Genomic DNA, 16,292 nt, shown 5'->3' on the forward strand with positions numbered 1-16,292 from the left:
TTACTTGCACTTTCAATTAGTGTTTAGTGGTCTTACTGAGAGTTTGTGACTGACTGAACAAAGATGGCAGCTAACAAGATACCAGGATCTTAACAAACTGAATATAGCAAAAAATAAATAAATAAAAAATAATAATCCACTGATTCATTAACTGACATACAACACAACAATAAGAATAAGAATAATTGGGGATAATTCACTGATCGTTCATCCATCTTCTGATCTCACTCATCGTATTCAGGGTGGCAGATGTACCAACCGTCTCACAAGGCCACTGAACTGCGCTGTTGTCTCACAGCACGGAGCTCGAGCTTCACCACTCAGGGGCTCACAGCGTCTGAGTTTACAGGATCTGCCAGTGTTGGCATCAATTTCATCCGAGGAGAGAAGCTTTAGAAACCAGGAACATGAACAAGGTGCTCTAAGAATCTGAAATGCATGTTGTAAATGGAGATACCCTTTTAGTTCCATGTGTGTGTTTATGTGTGTGACTAGCTAGTGTTTTTAAAGTGGCCCTTTATGAGTGTGTGTGTGTGTGTGTGTGACCTGAGATAGATTTGCACATCATCCTGGTTTTGCTTCACACCCTTCGACCTTAAAATCAAGATATAATATAATATAATATAATATAATATAATATAATATAATATAATATAATATAATATAATATAATATAATATAGTGGGAGGCATGGTGGCACAGTGGTAGCGCTGCTGCCTTGCAGTAAGGAGACATGAGTTCGCTTCCCGGGTCCTCCCTGTGTGGAGTTTGCATGTTCTCTCCGTGTCTGCGTGGGTTTTCTCCGGGTGCTCCAGTTTCCTCCTGGAGTCGAAAGACATGCAGGTTAGGTGGATTGGCGATCCTAAATTGTCCCTAGTGTGTGTGCTTGGTGTGTGTGTGTGTCCTGCGGTGGGCTATTGCCCTGCCCAGGGTTTGTTTCCTGCCTTGCGCCCTGTATTGGCTGGAATTGGCTCCAGCAGACCCCCATGACCCTGTAGTTAGAATATAGCAGGTTGGATGATGGATGGATAATAAAACATAATATAATATAATATAATATAATATAATATAATATAATATAATATAATATAATATAATATAATATAATAGTTAGATTTAGCCTTTTTCTAGGTACACACTAAATCAGTTGTTACTTGCAGGCCTGTCTTTACTGTTTTTAACTATCTTGTGAGTTTTCACTTCTCTTCACTTTATTTTGTGTGATTGTATGAAACTCTGAATGTGCATCTGAAAGACATCAGAGGTTTGATAAACTCACAGCTAGTGCGATTGTTTTCAGTATTTTTATTATTTTTTTCATTAAATATTTGACACATAAATATTCTTTATGTTGATTTGTCTCATGAAGTTTGACTTTTTCATGGCTTTTCAGTCCTAAAAGCACCAAAGGATATTATTGTCTGGAAGCCTCCCCTTAAAGAGGAGCTATGTTGTGTTTTCACCCGAGTTAGTTTGTTCTTTCTCTTTCTCTTTTTTATTTATTTTATAGTATTGTCTTGTGTTTATACAGGTTTTGATAATATTCGTGTTTGATGTTGTTAGTATCTCTGTTTTCTTACCTCCCATGTGACTTATGGGTGGTACCCCAAGAGGCGGAGCCACTATGATGTCACCACCATGGGACAGCCCCCTGGCTACTTAAGGAGGTGCTGCATTAGGCGTCTCTTCTCTGAGTTTTGCTTTTCATCCAAATTTCCTGTTTGTTTATGTCTGATTATTTCTGCTCTGTCTTTGGATTTTGCTCACAGATTGTGTTTTTTTTTAAAGTTGTGTTCCAAGAAATGGCAACCCAGGACGGGTTCTCAGGGACTGTGCTGTGACGTTAACAGAGGTATTTACTAAGGTCTTCAATCGATCTCAGTCACAGTGCGCTGTCCCTACCTGCCTGAAGACATCCACCATAGCACCAGTGCCAAAGCAGACTGCAGTGACTTGCCTCACTGATTGCAGGCCAGTGACAATGAAGTGTCTGGAAAGACTGGTCCTCAAGTACATCGAGGCAAGGACAGCTTTGAGTGTCGTTACAGTCGGTGTACTGGAATCTCAGTGTATCTGCTATGCAACAAAAAAAGGGAATCTCAGCTTATCTTATCTTGCCTGTTCAGTACCCAATTGTTCCCACCACATGGATTGAATTTGACGTCTCCGGTCCATTAGCTCCTCCCAAACACGTAGAGTAAATCTGCTATCTCTGCAGCGCGTTGGCTGTCACTTGTTAGGTCAGCCATATGTCACGCTGGTGGCCTTCTTGAGCCCACCAGGACTTCTGTGACTTTAGAGATGGTTTGCTTCACTCATATTTCAACAATGGAAAAAGTTACAATTAAGCAGCGTTTAGCTGCAGTGTGAGCATAGCGTTAAAGAATCGCACTTGCTGAGAAAACACAGTCAAAAATGAAATGTGGGAAAACACAAAATATGGAAAAATTAAATTGGAGATTTTCTATAAATTAGAGTTGAACTCCTTTTTCATTCTTAGCTCAATTTTATTTATTTATTTATTTATTTTTTGGCCAGTCACAAATTCACCCCTTGGGTTTTTCTCATGTCCTCTCATGGTGTGTGACGTCCTTTCCATTATATGGCCATACCTCTGCTCTGAAGCTCTGATTTTTATAATAATGATCTTTTTTATTCAACAAATTCTTATTGTAAAACAGCTCTTTCAATTGATTTTAATTTTAATTCTAAATAAAAAACAGCAAAAACAAATCAAGGACCTGGAATTTAAAATAAAAAAGAGATGCAGAATATGAGAAGGTAATGCACAGTGCGGAGGAGTCCAACTACTGAACTCTAAGTTTCATTTTGTAATAAAGGATTGTTTTTATAAATTGTTGAGGACCCAAGCGGCTGGACCAGGCCAAGGAGATCCATGTTTAAAGAGACTGGTAATATAATTATACATCCTTTTTTTTTTTTTTCTATCTGGACTTTATAAGTTTATGTTTTAATCAGAGTTATAGAGTTATAGACGTGAGTGTGAAAAAGTAGAAGTAATTAAAGTAGGATTCTTTTTTTTTTTTTTTTTCTTCCTTTTTTTTTTTTTTTTTTTTAAATTTTTTTTTTATTTTACTATACCTTAAAGTAGACTGTTTAACTTCATACCCTTGGTTTACTGCTTTTTCTACTATTTATACTATTACCATTATACTATTACAGTAGGAATTACCAGGTTTATTCTGGACTAGTTTTTAAAATCATTCCCAGGGTTGTTTCTTTTCTTTTTTTTTTTTTTTTTTTAATCTTAATATCTTAACTTAAAAGCGCTGAAGATTATTTCAAGCTTAAATATTGTTAATGAGAACATCTTCAGCAGATAGTATTAAGAATTTAACTGCAAAAGATATCTCTGTTTTAATTCTGTAACGCCGCTGCAGGGTGGGGTTTGTTTTGTTTTGGACGTGCTCTGTCTCTTCGTATGTCAGAGGACTGGAACATCGTGAAGTGGGATCTAGCCTCAAGTGGGGAGGAAAAATGGGGTGTGGGGGGATAAAGGGGGGAGAGAAGGAGAGCAGGTTATATCTAATCTATTCTTGTAATTCTTATAATTATAAATATCAATGCAACAATAGGCTAAAATGCAATAACTCATGGGGAATCTTGAAACTAAGATTAAAACTGCCATATTACCAATTAAAACTATAATGACATTAAAAACTCAGAATCAATGTCTCCATGATGGGACAGTTAACTTTGTGAGCTGGAATGTTAAAGGCCTGAATCACGAATTAAAGAGAAAGAAAGTATGCTCTCACCTAACAGGCTTAAACGCTAAAATAGTATTTCTACAGGAGACCCACTTACTAACCAAGGATCAGTTCAGACTACACAAAGACTGGACTGGCCAAATGTTCCATTCTAGCTTTATAAAGAAAACTAGAGGGGTGGGAATTCTCATACACACAACAGTTCCATTTGTAGCATCAGATGTAGTGTCGGACCCTGAAGGGAGATATGTGATGGTCATGGGCAACTTATATAACAGTAAAATGATTTTGATAAATGTTTATGCACCCAATGTTGATGATAAGGAATTCATGCAAAATCTACTTGCATCCATTCCCAATGTGAACACTCATAAAATTATAATGGCTGGGGACTTTAATTGTGTTTTAAATCCACTCTTAGATAGGACTCCTGTGACAGGGGGCACGACATCTAATACTGCAAAGATAATTACACAGTTTTTGAATGATCACAACTTGTCAGACCCCTGGAGGTTTCTTAACCCAAACTCAAGAACATATTCGTTCTACTCACCAGTGTATTATAGCTACTCAAGAATTGATTATTTTTTTATAGATAATAATTTCCTGTCTACAATTAAATCATGCAAATATGACACAATTGTTATCTCTGACCATGCCCCTCTAGTCTTGGAGCTAAAATCATTAAGCCCCTCACACTCACCTCGTAGATGGCGTCTTAACCCTCTTTTATTGGCAGACGAGAACTGCACAGAATTTATATCCAAACAAATCAGCTTCTTCCTAGAGACAAACACGTCCACAGAGGTTTCTGCAGGAACACTCTGGGAAACTCTAAAGGCCTTCTTAAGAGGACATATTATTTCATATCTTTCCCACAGAAATAAATTAGAAACCAAGAAAGTGTCAGAGCTAAGAAATGAAATTACTAGAATAGATGAAGAACAAGCCAGGTGTCCAAGTGAAGCTCTTCACAGGAAAAGGCAGGCCCTACATACAGAACTTAACATCTTAACAACTAAAGAAACTGAACAACTTATTTATAAGTCTAGACAGCATTGCTATGAACACGGAGAAAAAGCTAATAAGCTTTTAGCTCAACAAATTCATAAACAAGAAGTTCACAATGCAATACCAGTAATCACCAACAAGAATGGAGAAGAAATCATCGACCATAATAAAATAATGCACACATTTAGAGATTACTATAAGTCTTTATATTCCACTGAGCCCAAAGAAGACAACACACAATCTAATGCATTTCTGGATAATTCACAAATACCACAAATAGATGCTTTAAGTGCTGAGGAACTGGATAAACCTCTAACGCTAACAGAATTACTAGACGCTATAAAGTCACTACAAAGCGGGAAATCATCAGGCCCTGATGGTTACCTCGTAGAGTTTTATAAGAAATTCTCCACTCAGCTAGCTCCACTCTTATTGGTAACATTTACAGAAGTTAGAGACAACCAAATACTACCTCAAACATTTTGACAAGCATTAATCACCGTCTTTCCTAAACAAAATAAGGACTTGTTACAATGTGCATCATATAGACCAATTTCACTCCTGAATAATGATGTTAAGATACTCTCAAAAATCCTAGCTAGAAGGATGGAGAAAGTGCTGCCCTCGGTAATATCACAAGATCAAACTGGATTTATTAAAGGCCGACACCTATCTTCAAATCTCCGACGCTTGTTTAATGTTATATATTCACCAGCAAAATCAAACACCCCAGAGATATTACTATCATTAGACGCAGAAAAGGCATTTGACATGATCGAATGGAATTACCTTTTCACTGCATTGGAGAAATTTGGGTTTGGCCCGAATATTTGTGCTTGGATCAAACTACTGTATACCAATCCAGAAGCTTCAGTTTGTATTAATAACATTTGCTCAGACTACTTTAAACTAGAACGTGGTACCAGACAAGGATGTCCTTTGTCGCCACTGTTGTTTACAATCGCTATTGAACCACTGGCGGTTCACTGCCGAAATTCTTATCAGATAAAGGGGAATGTCAGAGAAGGACTGGAACAGAAAATTTCTCTATATGCAGATGATATGGTCTTATATATATCAGACCCAGAAAACACTGTCCCTGCTGTTTTAACAGCACTAACAGAATTTCAAAAGATATCTGGTCTTAGAATTAATCTGAATAAAAGTATACTCTTTCCAGTGAATTCACAACCATATAATATTAGATTAGACACCCTACCTTTTACAATAGCAGATCAATTTAAATACCTTCTTGGTAAATATCACAAGTAAACATAAAGCTGTTTATCAACAAAATTTTGCTGTCTGTATGGAAAAATTAAGCAAGACTTGCATAGATGGTCAACCCTTCATCTCACTGTAGCCGGAAGAATTAACATTATTAAGATGAATATCCTTCCTAAACTTCTCTTTTTATTTCAAAATATTTCAATATATATCAATAAATCGTTTTTTAAACAGTTAGATTCAATAATAATCTCATTCATTTGGAACTCAAAACACCCACGTATCCGAAGAGCGACCCTACAAAGACCTCAGGCAGAAGGTGGCATGGCTTTACCTAATTTTCAGTTTTATTACTGGGCAGCAAACATACAAGCCATAAAAACCTGGACACAAATAAATGAACATACACAGGCTTGGTCTGCAATAGAAGTAAAATCCTGTAGTACTTCTTTATATTCCCTGCTCTGCTCTCCAATAAATGAAAGTTATCGCAAATATACTAATAACCCAATTGTGCTTTACTCACTCAGAATATGGAACCAAATTAGGAAGCATTTTAAGATGGAAAATCTTTTATCAGTGGCACCTCTGCAAGAGAACCACCTCTTTCAACCTTCGCAAGTATATCCAGTTTTTAATACCTGGAAAAGTTTTGGGATTAAAATGCTCAGAGATCTTTATATAGACAACATCTTTACATCTTTTGAACAATTACGTTCAAAATTTAACCTCCCAGCTACACATTTCTTTTACTATCTTCAAATTAGAAATTTTGTTAAACAGAAATTGCCCGATTTCCCCCACCTTGCACCCTCCCCAATGCTGGAAAAAATACTGCTCAATTCCGAGGAAACAAACACTATTTCCGCAATATATTAAATCTTATTAGAGTCCCTACCTTTCAAAGATCCAAGAGGACATTGGGAAGAAGATCTCTTAATCAATATATCAGAAAAGGAGTGGAAGGTAGCAAAGCAGAGAATTCACTCGAGTTCTATATGCGCAAAGCATAGAATTATTCAACTAAAAATTATATATCGAGCTCATCTGTCTCACTTAAAACTGTCCAAAATGTTTCCAGTCCAGGATCCAACCTGCGAGCGCTGCAACCAAGCTCCTGCCTCACTGGGTCACATGTTCTGGGCCTGCACCAAATTAACATAATTTTGGACAAAAATTTTTAAGTGCCTCTCAGACAGCCTTGGTATCACAATCCCTCCTAACCCATTAACAGCTGTGTTCGGTGTTCTTCCAGATGGACTTGAATTGGAGAAGGACAAGCAAACGGTGATTGCATTCACTACACTTTTAGCACGCAGACTTATTTTGTTAAATTGGAAGAATCCTAATTCTCCTCTTATAAGTCAGTGGGAAACCGATGTTTTATATTATTTGAAATTGGAAAAAATCAAATTTTCAGTTAGAGGATCTGTACAACATTTTTTCAAAACATGGCAGGATTTAATCAATATTATTTTAGAATAAGAGAAATAACTATTATTGCATTTAACTCCCTTCTCCATCTCTTATTTACATAGATATTTACTTCTGCCTTTCTTTTGTTTAATGTTGCCTTATTAAAAAGCCTTAAGCAATTTTCCTTTAGCTAAGCTCTCCTTCTCAGGGGTGGGGTTTGATTAGTCTTCAAATTTGTTGGGTAATAAATTGATCTGTTTGTATGGAATGATTACAATGAAAATTAATAAAATAAAAATATTAAAAAAAAAAAAAAGTTACAATTAAGCAGCGTTTAACTGCAGTGTGAGCGTAGCGTTAAAAGAATCGCACTTGCTGAGAAAACACAGTCAAAAATGAAATGTGGGAAAACACAAAATATGGAAAAATTAAATTGGAGATTTTCTATTAAATTATAAATTGTTGAGGACCCAAGCGGCTGGACCAGGCCAAGGAGATGCCCACATAACATCTGGCTGTGGCAGATGGAGGGTCATTTCTGAAGGGTGGGACAGGACTGCGTGTCTGCCTGGGGGGTTGCCAACCAGGATCCCAAGCTGTTTGGTCGTGTGGTGGGTGAGGCTACGTGCTGTACCAGTGGATGCTCCCCAACCTGACCTGACCTGACCTGACCTGACGTCTTCTAAACATGTAAGTAACCAGCTCAATGATGTTTCCATCTTCTTTATTTAGTAAGCAGTAATTACTAAGTCAGAACTCAAATCAGTTGAGGCAGAAGTCTACCTGAATGACGCAGTGGCAGGTAATCAGTCCTGCACATCGCTGTTTATGTCTGTCGTAGTCTCTAAATGTAACATTCAGAACTGTGATGACACTCGTATTTATGCATCCGTAACTCAAAAGATGCTGACGATGCTCAGCATTTAACGTCACCTTGATGACCGGAGACTTTGTTGTCTCGTGGATGTTTGTGGCTTCACGATGATGAGACCCCGTGTGACTCACGTTAAACTTACTCATTTATAGTCGTTCCTCTGGTCCTGCTTCTCCAATATTCTCCTCGGCACTCTGCAGTATGAAGTCATCGATTTGTGTTCTTTACAAGTGAAGTCTGAAATACAGAAGGAGAATGTCACAGGTTGGTGACGCTCAGAGTTTTCACTTTCTTATTTTTCACAAGTCATGTTTCTATTATTTTTCCTTTCTGGTGGGTTACAGAAGGATGGCACCATGTAGCATCGGGCCACACAGGGCCCAGGCCTCAGCTTGATATCCATGTGGTGTGCCCCGTTTGTCGACTTGTGGGTCTACTGCTCGTATTGCCCCCTCCATCCTAAATGGTCCTTTAGTGACTGTGCCCTCTGCTGTCAAACTCGACTTGAACCCGGCCGTGTGCTCCCTGCGGCTCTCAGGAAAGACAAAGAGACACAGAAAGTGGAAGGACAAACTGCAAAGAGCACCAGTGCATCTGTCACATGTGTGTAGTTTGACTTAACCCTAAATCTCAAATTAACCACTGCAGGTTTATGGAGAAAATGATTATCTGTATGAAGCTGAAGGCACCCAAGTGGATAACTGAGAAAATCAAACTTTGTTGTGTATTCTGCCTTGAATTTGTGATTTGACAGCAAAGTCTCTGAATGTCGCTGTGTTTAATTTCTTAAGTGCTCATTGAACTCTCACTCTCACTTTCAGACAGCACAAACTGGACATTCAGTAGAAACTCTGGGGACGCCTTGTTCCCAGTCTGACACCAGTAAGTAGTCTGGTCCAGTGCTTCAACTGGACATACAGAAGTGTCAGTACGCCACGAGTACCACTGATGTTGTCATACATGCCTGGAGGTCAGACTCAGCCGGGACACCTGCAGGGACCGAGAGGTGGCCTATTTGTCCTCCGGGCCATGAGGGAGCAACCGCTCTGGAGCAGAAGAGGGCCATGGAAGGGGAGTAGGGCTGCTCAAGTCCATGGAGGCCCGTATTCACCACCAGGGGGCGCCCTGAGCCTCATGGAGCCCGGGACTTATTTACTTCCGCCACACCCATGCAGGACGATCCTTCCAGGGTCACCGAGAGTGCTTCCAGGTGCTCTCCTGATGCTTCCGCCACACCAGGACATGACATCAGGTAGAGCAGCTGGGGCTCATCCGGGTGAGGATAAATGGGGCCGCCTCCCTCCTGTCATCGAGCTGGAGTCGGGAGCAGGAGCAGGACGAAGCTCCTGGAGAGAGAGGACAGGTGGCCCAGGGACAAGGAGAGAGAAGGCCCAGGAGAAGGGAGACTGGGGCTAGAAGCACGTTGTGAGTTGTGCGGGACTGAGTAGTGTTGTTGTGGGAAGACGCAAATAAAAGTATCTTTGATAAAGATGTGGTCTCAGACTGGTGGTGTCCGGGCATATATCACAATGTATTCATTTGAAGAGCGAGGGGCATGCCAGGCATGGTGACACATTTTCTGTGGATCGTCTGGGAGACTCCAGGGAGAAGAGTATGACTGAAGAGTGTCTGAGTGCCGCATTTGCAGGCTGGAGATCGACGGGGGGCTCGAATAAACGTGACGAGAGGTGCTAAGCTTCAAAACGCTGCCAGTGCACATTTAAGAATGTCGAAACTCAACAGCGAAAAAGTGACAAGTGCTGGTACTCTGTACTGGTGTCTGCACCGTGGACCACCAGTTGTGGTCAGCTGTCCTGTGTGTCAGTGTTTATGTCTGCTGTGCTCTCTAAATGTAAAATACCCAACATTTAAACATTTATATTCAGACTTCTGTATCCCTGCAGATGTTATGGATGCTCACCGTTTACTGTCAGCTTCACCGCTCTAGACTTTGCTGTCCCGTGGATGTTGGTGGCCTCACAGTGATAAGAGCCAGTGTCATTCACATTAACCGTTCTGATGTGTAGATATTCTCCTGATGCTACTCGGCCCGTGTTCTCCTTCACCCAGGTGTAGTTGCTGGGTGGGTTTGCTGAGGCAGTGCAGTTTAAAGTCACCGATTTCCTGTCTTGTGCACAAGTGGTGGGCTCACCTGTGATGACGGCATTTTTGGGGGCATCTAAAATAAAGAACACAGCAAGATGTTAGTAAGAGGCAGACATTTCCAATCCTCACCCTTCATGAATTGTGTGTTTATTAAACTTCCTCTCTGGTGGGTTACAAAGATGCTGGTGCAGCGTCATGTCAGGTAGGAGGACATCAGAAATTAGTCAATGAGAAGTTGAATTAATGGAGGAGTTCAGTAAAAGGTACAGCGACCAGGCCAGAGTCAGATATCCATGTGGTGGGCCTTGTGTGTGTCATGAACTCGGAGTTCAAAGCACTGGAGTATTCCTAAGGCACTTCACCATTAAACCCCTGCTAGATATGAGGGCGCACGGACTCTTTATAAAGTAAAAAGTTTAGTATGAGGTCTAAAAAGAGAAATAGGTTAAAAAATCCACCAAACACAAAGGCATAAAAACACACGAGAAGTCAGCAACAACTCTGTGCATTCACAGAGTTACCACAGGGGACTGTTACAGACCCCTTGGGTTTATAGGGCAGAGGGCAGTTACTGGTGATGACTGGCAGAACCCCAGGACAGATGACAAAGAAAGACAAGCAGATCAGCGACATGTCCGTATTCTGACTTCTAAACATCAAGGTGAGCACTTCAGTGTGTTTGGTAAATTAGTGTGTGAATGAAGAAGAAAGCAAGATGGAGAAATGGAGAAAATCAAACTTCATCATTTGTTTCATTTTGTGTGGTGACAGTAAAGCCTCTCAGTTTGTCCTCATTGTACTGTTTGTATGTCTTTAGTGAAACTCGTGTCATTTATTTGTCCCACTCACTGAACTCTCACTCCGCACACTCACACTGTTAAAACACTCAGAGTGCGACTCACACTGGACATCCAGTAGAAATGCTGGGGACTTCGTGATTCCAGTCTGACACCAGTAACTGCCATGGTCCTCGTAGGAGACTCGCTGAATGACAAGCTGCACTGAGGTTTCATACACATGAGGTCTATTTCTGTACCAGGAGAAGACCCTATGTGGCAGACTGCAGGTCGTTGTACACCTCAGGGTCACAGCGTCATTTTCTTTCACTGTCTCTGCTGTTGCTTCAATCTTTAGACCTTCAGAAAATTAAGAAAAGTAAAGCAGTTCAGTGTCTGCTCCAAGTGATTTTATTTGCATGAATTCTCTTTTCATCAACCTGCTTTAATTCTCATTACTGATACAGTTTGGTGTCAATGGAGAGAAAAGTACAAAAAACAAGAAACCTATCAGACTGTGACAGGCATGGAGTGTGTGACATCAGCGAGGACAGCAAACCAACAAAGTGACTGTCATGTCGTCACAATAAACACAACTGGCCAGTCAGCTTGGTGGGTTTGGGAGAAGAAAATGAAGAAGAAGTCTGAGCTGTGGGCGCCTTTAACATTCTAAGTGTCGAGTCAGCGTCCATCACTGGCTAGAGGAGCAAAATATGAAGAGAGTCCAACACAGGGCTGATTTAATGGAACTGAACTGTGTGTGCAGAGCAGTGATGTTAATGTGATTAAAACATCAAAGGAGAAACACCCGATAAAAACATAAATAAACAGACAAAAAAACAAGTAATTAAATAATAAAGAGACATTTGTGTAAATTATGAGGTGTAACCCAAGAATCAGGCCTTCAGCAGGCAGCAGGCCATCTCAGACTCACCGACAGCAGGCCACTTTATACTCAGCCATCATCCTAATATGAAGATCTTTGTAAAAAAAGGAAACAAAAATGAAGTTTGTGTAAAAGTGCAAACTGCACACCAGAATTACTGGAGTCCTTCAAACCATTCCTGCCTTGTGGCTGATACTGCAGGGATGGCATCGGCACCCTGTGGGTTAAAACACAGAAAGGCCAACAATGCAATGTAATAAAGATGGGGACATGTGACTTAGTGCAGCCACCTGGTGTCTTCAGAGTCCCGAGTTCAAGTTCTGGCCTGGTCATTCACTCTTTATGTGGGGGTCTACATGTTGTCCCCTCAGCTGTGAGGTGACCTGGTGACTCTAAAGAGACCCCATATGAGTGACTGTGAGGAGTCCATGCAATGTGTCCTGACATGGAGTTGCTCCCCGTGCAGCGGTGGCTCCTTTTCCTCCTGAGTCAGTTTAATCTGTCAGGCTGTCGAGACTGAGGAGTCGATTTATTTCTTATGTTAATCAAACTGTTAGCGTAAAACAATTCTCTACTCGCATTTCCATTCTAACTAAAAAGCAGCCAAAAAAGGGCTTTGAGATAAAAGCATGGAGGAGACGCAGAATATGAGAAGGATAAGCAGTTCTGAGGAGTCCACCACCTGAAGCTGAAAGTAAGTTTTGTATAAAAGATTGTTTGTCATAAATTCTTAAATATATTAATTTATGATTGGAGAACAGAAAGATCGAGAGCCTCACATAACAAGTAACTGAATGAGTCGCCAATTCTTTAATTTTCTTCATTTTTTGTTATTCTGTCTCAACACCAATCCTCTAATCAGACCAGAGGCAGTCTGTCCGTCCATCAGCCCACCATACCTGTGACTTTCAGGCCCACCTCACCCACTTCTGGAGCCTCAGGATATCCCAGCATCACTGTACACGAGACCAGCATGGATGTCATTTCTTAAAAATTCATCTTCAGCTAACACCAGAGCTCCATGACTGTGCCATCAGTGGGCGGCCGTGATTATAGGGGGTCTCTGACTGAACCTGAAACTCCTTCATTCAGTTGATGTCCAGCTCTCCTGCTCTGACATGGAGTCCATGGATTCAGACTGAGTGTGTAGCAGGAACAAGAGAAGGCCTTGTGGTCGACTGTTCACGTGTTAAAGTCCATTCACTGTCCACATTACACGTCATTACAAATAATAATCCTAAAATCTACAGACGTGGAGGGGACTGAGGGTGAGGGGGCTGCTCTGTGAGAAACGCTGGGATTTGCACCCGCATCTCTTCTTCTTTTGGAGATCATTTATTCTGAGCAAACTTAGGAGTCCGATCTGAAATTTCTGAAGAGTTGCTGATGTTTGATAAGAAAGCAAAGCACAAAGCTGTGGGGGCTGCACAAGAAATTAATTTATGGAAGCAGAAATTAATAATCGAGAATTTGAACTATCAGAGGAATTCAGTGAAAGGCAGAAATCCTCCTCATTAAACCAGTTGGGTGCCTTCACTGTGGACCCCCATGGACAAATCAGGGGTCAGTTGCCCTGCACATCAGCGTTGATGTCTTCTGTGCTCTTTAAATGTAAAACACTCAACGTTTAAGTCATTTCTGTTTGTGACTCTGGAGGACTCAGAGGATACTCACGGTTTACCACCAGGGTGACAGCTGCAGACTTTGTCGCCCCGTAGATGTTTGTGACTTCACATTGATAAGACCCCGCAGCACTCAGATCAACCCTGCGGATCTGTAGATGTTCTCCTGATCCTACTGTGCTGATGTTGTCCTTCACCCAGGTGTAGGTGCCAGGTGGGTTTGCAATGGCCGTGCAGTGTAAAGTCACAGACGTCCCTTCTTCTACACAAATGTTGGGCGGTCCTGAGATGACAACATTCTTGGGAGCATCTAAAATACAGGAGGACACAATTAGTGAGAAACCAAAGATTCAATTCTTTATTCTTCATAAATCGTGTTTTTATTAAATTTCATTTCATTTGGGTTACAGAGGATGGCACCGTGTCATGTCAGCTGGTGGTCTGCCTGACAGTTTCATGGTCATGTGGTGTGACTTGTCTGTGGACTCGGTGTCTCCCCTTTATGCCCCCACTCTCTTAGTCCTCGGTGGTCCTTTTGTGATTTTGCTCCTCAGCTCACTGCTGTCTAACTCTCTTTACTCCCGCCATGTGCTCCTTAATGCCAGGATGAAGTGAACCTCTCAAGGAAGACAAAAATATAAAAAACAGAAGAAGAAACTGCACAGAATGACAAGGAGATGTGTCACATGTTCATATTTAACTTCTACATGTCGAGATAAACATATTTTTATTTTTTGTTAAATTATTAAGGTGTATGAAGCTGAAAGAGAAATAGAAATAATGAGTGCAGCAGGAATATGTGAGGATCAGCTTGTCATTGTGCCTTAAGATGTCCGCATTTTGAATTACGATAGAAAAGCCCCTCGATTTGACTGCCTTTGATTCTTTGTGTTTGTGTTTCTTCATTTTCACGGAATCACTTCCCTCAAAGTCAGAGATTATTGAACCTTTTACTTCAGTCCTGATTGGACTCTCACTCCGCACACCTCACACTGTTACAACACTCAGAGTGCGACTCACACTGGACATTCAGTTGATATGCTGGGGACGTCGTGACTCCAGTCTGACACCAGTAACTGTCGTGGTCCTCGTAGGAGACTCGCTGAATGACAAGCGTCTGTGAGGTTCCTCTTAAACGTTGTTGATTTCTGTACCAGGTGAAGACCTCGTTGGTGAGACTGCAGGTTGTTGTACACATCAGGGTCACCGCGTCATTTTCTTTCACTGTCTGTGCTGTTCCTTCAATCTTTAGACCTTCAGAAAATAAGAAAGACAAAGCAGTTCAGTGTCTGCTCCAAGTAGTTTAATTTGCATTCATTTTATTTTATTCAGTTATTCTTTAACTTCTCTGTACTGATGCTGTTTAGTGTTCAGAGTCAATGGAGAGAAAGGTGCAGCTGATTGCGACACTCGTGGATTGTGTGACATCAAACAAACACACCGACTGTCATGTCGTCACAATACACAGAATGATACAGTCGGCTTGGTGGGTTTGGAAGAAAAAGCTAAGAAGGAGTCCAAGCTGTGGGTCACGTGATACGTAGTGAGTGTCGAGTCAGCGTCTGTCACTGGCTAGCAGGTCAAAGATAAGAAGAGAGTACAATACAAGGCCGATGAATTTAATGGAACTGAAATGTGTGTGTGTTTTACTGATATTAATGTGATTAAACCAGCAAAGAGAAACCACTTAAAACAAATAATACATAAATAAATAGGTAAATAATCAATTTAGAGAGTGTTTAGAATGAGGCATAGCAGAAGAATCAGTGGGCGCCCGTCCATCTTAGGACTCACACACTCAGTCAGTGACACCTCACAACAGGCCACGTTATAGTCAGTGATGAACGTGACATGAAAACGTGAAACTAAACCTATAAATAAACATTTAGGTGACTGAGAAACATTCAAACTCCACACAAACACAGGAATGGTGTTTGAAATCCAGGATCCTGATGTTGTTATCCAGCAAATTAAACACAGACAGACGTCTCTTATCTCACCTGTCACTGTCACCCAGACTCCCGGCACTCCAGTCCATTGTTGTTCATCTCCATATCCCTCAAATTTAAACTTGTAGTATCCGCTCTCCTCTCTTCTCACATCGCTGATCCTCACAGAGCATATTTTGTTTTTGACCCTAAAGAACTGAACTCGGTTTCTGTATCTGATGGCCACGCTCTGCACATTTGTGTGATAAATGGTGTTCTCTCTAGTATTATATCTGCTGTTTTCATTAGAATCATAAAACCACATTTCATATTTCACTTTAATATTTGCTGGATGCCAGTATGAACAACCAATCGTCACCGTTGATCCTTCAGCTGCGCAGATCGTCTTCGGCTCATAAGTGACCCCCCATTGACCCCAACCTGTAAAACACAAAGGAGTAGAAAACGTCAAGTCTGTGATTTCAGTTCACTTCACACTGAGAAGACACAGATAAAGATGCACCTGGTCCTCTACATATAAACTTCAGTAATCTCAAAATAAAAACTAGAATATGTTTTATTTATACAAAATATCATATAAACAATGCATCTTTGTTTGATTTATATTTTTATAATTCATACTAAAAATAAAATAACAATAAATTATTTTCTAAATAACATATTAATTTTTCTTTAAAAGATAAACACCCATTAT

General features: G+C 40.6%; 1 protein-coding gene across 1 annotated transcript in view; it reads right to left on the reverse strand.

Moving 5' to 3' along the window:
- LOC114643332 (B-cell receptor CD22-like) overlaps nt 1-16,292 on the reverse strand; it is a 359,848-nt gene that overhangs the window by 239,835 nt on the left and 103,721 nt on the right. Inside the window, exon 17 of the mRNA XM_051920772.1 lies at nt 13,702-13,793. Within this exon, the coding sequence (XP_051776732.1) occupies nt 13,702-13,793 (92 nt within the window). The remainder of the gene's footprint in view (nt 1-13,701; nt 13,794-16,292) is intronic.

Source organism: Erpetoichthys calabaricus, chromosome 17 (genome assembly GCF_900747795.2).
Source record: "Erpetoichthys calabaricus chromosome 17, fErpCal1.3, whole genome shotgun sequence".
NCBI classification, from domain to species: Eukaryota; Metazoa; Chordata; class Cladistia; order Polypteriformes; family Polypteridae; genus Erpetoichthys; species Erpetoichthys calabaricus.